Source organism: Acomys minous (assembly GCF_964271855.1).
Source record: "Acomys minous genome assembly, chromosome: 9".
Taxonomy (NCBI): Eukaryota; Metazoa; Chordata; class Mammalia; order Rodentia; family Muridae; genus Acomys; species Acomys minous.
The window spans coordinates 67,853,611-67,859,084 of NC_140490.1; the positions used below are offsets into that span (position 1 = coordinate 67,853,611).

Sequence of the window (5,474 nt, forward strand, 5' to 3'; positions counted from 1 at the left end):
TAGCTCACCTACAATCTTCAGGGGTTCTCCTGTGTCTGCCTCTCATATGCCATAAGAGTGCGGTGATTACAAGCACCCTTTACCGTGTTCAGCTTGAGGTGGGTTCTGGGGATTTGAACTCAGGTCCTTATACTTGTGTGACAAGCTCTTCATCCACACTGGACCATTTGCTTCCAGTTGCCTTGCCCGCACACACTTTTTTTTTTTTTTAAAGACAGGGTGTCATTATATAGCTCTGGCTGGCCTGTTACTAAATATGTAGGTAAACGAGACAGACTGGCCTCACATTATAGAGCACTGCCTCCTGAGTGCTGTTAACCACAGCTGGCCAGGCCCTCCTCTCCTCTTCTCTTCTCTCTCTCTCTCTCTCTCTCTCTCTCTCTCTCTCTCTCTCTCTCTCTCTCTCTCTCTCTCTCCCTCTCTCTGTTTTTTGAGACAAGGTTTCTCTGTGTAGCTCTGGGTGTCCTGGAACTTGCTCTATAATCAGGCTGGCCTCAAACTCAGGAGAAGAGGGTCCTCACTGTGTTGCCCAGGCTAGCTGTGAATTCACAACCCTCCTGCCAAGTAGTTTGAGCTTGGGTTACAAGTCTCAGTGATTTAGTGTCTTTATGTCATAAAGGGAGAGATTACAACTGTGTGAGCTCCAGGAGCACCGCATCTATAAGGTCACATTAGGCAGAAGAACTGTTAGGAAGTTTTATGATAACAGTTGATAGCCTGTACATGGATTGTGTGTGTATGTGTGCTTGTATGTGTGCATCGTGTGTGTATAGGTCTGCGGTTGACCTAGCGTATCTTCATGCCGAGGCTTCATCACTGCTGGAACCACAGGCAGGCTGCCACAACCCATGCAGCTTTTAGGTGTATTCTGGGAATTCTAGCCTTTTGTCCTCAGGCATGCACAGCAAGTGCTAGCCCCACCAAACCATCTCCTCAGCTCATGCACAGAACTTTTTTTAAGTGAAAAAGACAGTGCTGTGGAATAACACATGGATTTTATTCTTTGTTTCAGGTTTCCAGGGTAATGCAATGGTACAGAGAGCCAAAACGTATTAACTAGGCTGAAAAAAAAAATTAATTCCTGTGAAAACCTATTAGGAAATACAAGACCTCGGCAAAATTTTCAGACCACCCAGTCCAGTTCTCCATAGCCAAGATCTGCAGGTGGTATTTTAGAGAGCTGTAGGACCTCAGCTCCTTCATGGTAGCTGAGTTATTACAGGTCATGGCAGAGAGAGCATAGCAGATCCAAAACTTAACGAGGTGGTGGCTGTTCAGTTCAGCTTTGACGGTGGAGTTGCAGGTAGCATCGAAGAAAGAGATGAAAGTAGGAATCAGCTTCATCTGTCTGGCCCTCTTCTGGCTGGTGGGGTTTAAGTAGCACCAACACGCCACGCTCTGTAGCAGCAGGATCTTCGCCTTGGATGATATCACCTTGCCACTCTGCAGAATGGAAGCGACTTCTTTCATGTACTCAGTGGCAAACTGTGCAGCACTCGTGCCTCCTGTAAGACAAGCATTTGAGGTTCCAGAGGTATGTGCTGACTGTAGCTGGTAACATTTCAGAGCCCCTTGTGCATTCTTGCTCTGTGTGTGTGTGTGTGTGTGTGTGTGTGTGTGTGTGTGTGTGTGTGTAGATGTGTAGATGTTTCAGTATATGTATGTGCATACTTGAGGTTAGGACATAGCCTCGGACATCATCCACTTTTAAATTATTATTATTATTTATTAATAGTAGTATTAAATAGTAATAATTATTATTTTGGTTTTCTGAGACAGGGCTTCTCTGTGTAGTCCTGGATGTCCTGGAACTCACTTTGTAGATCAGGCTGGCCTCCAACTCAGAGATCCACCTGCCTCTGCCTCCTCAGTGCTAGGATTGAAGGGGTATGCTACCACACTGGGCTAATACCTTTAGATATTTTGCAATCAGGTTTCTCTCTGTCCTGGAACTCTCTGACTGGGTACCCACCCGACTTCATCTCCCCAGTGGGAGGGGCTAGGTCTAGTTTGTTATGTGGATTCTCGGGCTCAAACTCATGTCCTTGTGTTTACAAAGTAAGCATGAGTGAGCGCTCTCCAGCCTCTATTTTTGTTGTTGTTGTTGTTGTTTGTTGTTGATTTGTTTATTTTGGTGCTGGGAATTGAATTCAGGTACTCACTACACCCTCCAGTCCCAGGTTTATATTTTGGTAAGCACAGGTGACATTTTGGGGCACAAGAAGGTCACTGCCTGCAGAGGCAGTGTTTGCTTAGCAAAGTTCTGTCTTTGTCCTGGAGGAAAGTCTGTGGATCCAAGTGTCAGAGCACAGAGGAATGCAAAGGCTGAGCAAGGAAAGCGCAGCCCCCTCATGGTAGAAAGGTATTCAAGAGTCATTAACTGCCGACCTTGTCTTATACATTTCTTACTCCTAACTCACCCCTAGACCAAGCCCAATATTGCTGTATCAGAGTTTTTCTTCCTTTGACCATTGGCACAGCCTAGTCCTATCCTAGATTCTGCTTGCTTGCTTGCTTCCTTCCTTCTTCCTTCCTTCCTACCATCCTTCCTTCCTTTCCTTCCTTCCTTTCACTCTTTCTTTCCTTCTTGTTTGCATGCTTGCATTCTTGTTTTTTTTTTTTTTTTTTTTATTAAACTTTGTAGAGACAAAGTTTCTCTGTGTGGCCCTGGCTGTCTTGGCACTCATTCTGTAGACCAGGCTGTGATTGAACTCAGAGATTTTTAGGATTAAGGGAGAAGCCCCCAGCCCTCCCCCCTGAGATCGGGTTTCTCTTTGTAGCCCCGGAACTTAAACTGCCTCTGCTTCAAGTGCTGGGATTAAAGGTGTGTGCTAGGTTCTCTTTTCTGTGTCATCCCAAGATCTTTCAAGCTCAACTTCAAATTCCGACAAGGCAATATCTAAAAGCACAGGGGGTAACTCTGTTACCCTGGTTGGATAATGCTGAGAGTATTCCATCTGATGTGAAAGCTGTAGTGGAAGCTGGATGTGAGCCCCGCCCGGTGCTTCCCACCAGCATAGCTAAGCCTAATACCAGACTAAAGTATTATGCTCTTCTTTCTCTGGAAAGTGAGCATAGCTGTGGAGGGGGCCAGGCCTGTCTCTTGTGATGCACAGCACAAGCCATTCCCTCACAGGGCTGGGGATGTATCTGCTGTTCCTGCCTCTCTAGTTTTGACCATTTAATGGATATGGATGAGGACTTTTTAAAAAAATATTTAATTTGAATTTATGTGCATTGATGTGAAGGTGTTAGATCTTGGAGTTACAGACAGTTGTGAGCTGCCATGTGGGTGCTAGGAACCGAACCCGGGTCCTTTGGAAGCACAGGCAGTGCTCTTAACCACTGAGCCATTTCTCCAGCCCTGGATGAGGACTTTTACATTTCACCTCCTGGATGTTATTCCTTGGAGGTTTAGTCTTTCAAGTTACATCTAAGTAATCAGTACAATTAAAACACTCTGACCTTCTAGACAGAATCCTTTTTGTTAAGAAACAGTCTCAGGTAGTCCAGGCTGGCCTCTAAGTCTATGTAGCCAAGGATGTCCTTAAACTTCTGATTTTTCTACCTCTATTTGAGATTATACTTGGTCCTGGGGTTGAATCCTGGGTCTCATTCCTGATAGGCAAGCACTCTGCCAACTGAGCCATACATGCAGCCTCAGTACATAGGATTTTATTAGAAGACGATTGTAAGGAATACATAAAACTTTATATATTACTTAAAATTCATTAAGGAAAAATGAAGGGGCTGAACTTGGTAATCATTAGTGTGATTGTGCCTTTTACTGGTATACTCAGTGGATTTCTTAGTAATTGGGTTTTGAAAATTTGTTTGCTTGTTGAGACAGGTTCTATTATGTAGCTCTGGCTTTCCTATGGATGTAGATCAGGCTTGAATGTAAATCTTGAACCTATAGAGATCCATCTGCTTCTGCCTCTCACCTGAGTGCTAGGATTAAAGGTGTATGCCCCCATGCCCAGATTTTTTAAAATAAGTGTTTTAGGAGTATAAGTTCTTATATATTTCTAAAAGAAATTTTCAATGTAATTCTTTGTCTTATTTCAGCAAGGGGTTTGAGACAAGAACCCTTGGCTGGCCTGGAGTAACTGTGTAGACCAGGCTATCTTCACACCTGCACAAACTTTCCTGCTTCCCTTTCCCAAGCTGGGAATCACAGATGTGTACTACTACTCCTGGCTGTGTGATTACAGATGTGTATACCCCACCTGGCTGTGTGATTACAGATGTGTATACCCCACCTGGCTGTGTGATTACAGATGTTTATACCATACCTGGCTGTGTGATTACAGATATGTACCTCTATACCTAGCTGTATATAATACACTTTACAAGCTAGGTACTCATATTCTTCATTAAAATTATCACCAAGTCAGGCATGGTAGCATATGCCTTTAATCCCAGCACTCGGCAGATCTCTGAGTTCTAGGCTAGTCTGGTCTACAGAGTGAACTACAGGGTAGCCAGAGCCACACAGAGAAACCCTGTCTCAAAAAACAAGCAAAACAAAACAAAACAAAAGATCAGAGCTAAACAACAGCAACAACAGCAACAAAGTAATCCCCACTAAACTGCAGTGCTCTAATAAGCAGAAGGTTACGAAGCAGCAATGTTAGCACAGTCGCGAAGCAGCCGTACCTGTGAAAGCCAGTAGTCCAATTTTCTGGGCAGCCAGAGCTCTCTTTTCAAGGTTTGCATGTGTATTCCTTAGCATGAGGCCAAGTTCTATAATTTTTTCTCTGTGAAAAATGGAGTCAGCTGTGGTGGCAGACTTGTCTTCTTCCTCCGGGGAGGGTTTACTAAAACACCTCAGCATAATCCTACAGAGCTCTGTGCAGGGCATACATAACATCTTAAGCATCAGACATGGCAATTTGAAAAGACATCTACACAAAGCACAGATCCACAACTTTCTGAGGGCCATTGGTGCTCGAGAGAACCTGCAGGGCTGGAGTTCACAGCCAGCAGTGCTGGGGGCGCGCTGCACAGCAACAAGATAGAACGGGATGCCCCGCAACAGGGTGGAACCCGAACATAGGAGCCGGGAGCAATAAACGCCGCGGCTGGCAGCGCCACCGAGGTTCCTGGGTCTGGCATTCTGGGCCCTTTAGAACTAGAACAGAAGCAAGTTGTGCTTCTCGGGGGCCACAAATCCTCCAGTTAAGCTGTTTTCCCCCAACACTTAACTCCTGTCTTGCGCTGGGGACTTTTCGAACTAACCACTGGCTTCTGAGCAGCCTTTCCCTGGAACTTGCGTCGCCTATCGAAAGGGTGCGGTGCCCGTTTTTCTTTACATTGCAGACTTACCCTGTTTTAACTACGAAACTAAAGCCAGCAGGAGAACCGTCTCTCACCCCCATCGTGTCTACCCGCCTCTCTGTGCCCATGGGTTCTCTCCTCCTGTGCCTGTGGGTGTCGTGTTTGTGCACTTTTTAACTAACTTCTCCCAATTC

General features: G+C 45.3%; 1 protein-coding gene across 1 annotated transcript; it reads right to left on the minus strand.

Annotated features, from left to right (window-relative positions):
* Window positions 1–927: 927 nt before the first annotated feature.
* On the minus strand, window positions 928–5,023 carry ARMH2 (armadillo like helical domain containing 2). Its single transcript, XM_084794068.1, has 2 exons — window positions 4,660–5,023; window positions 928–1,505 (listed from the first exon to the last, which is right to left on the minus strand). The coding sequence occupies exons 1-2, from the start codon at window positions 4,943–4,945 to the stop codon at window positions 1,075–1,077; spliced, it is 717 nt and encodes a 238-aa protein (XP_084650194.1). The 5' UTR covers window positions 4,946–5,023; the 3' UTR covers window positions 928–1,074.
* Window positions 5,024–5,474: the final 451 nt, after the last annotated feature.

Bases quoted from the DNA above. Each gene is read 5' to 3' on its own strand.
- ARMH2 (XM_084794068.1), bottom strand. From the start codon at position 4,945: ATGGCCCTCAGAAAGTTGTGGATCTGTGCTTTGTGTAGATGTCTTTTC. The intron at 1,506-4,659 runs GTACGGCTGCTT...CTTGTCTTACAG, and splicing joins TGGACTACTGGCTTTCACAG to GAGGCACGAGTGCTGCACAG.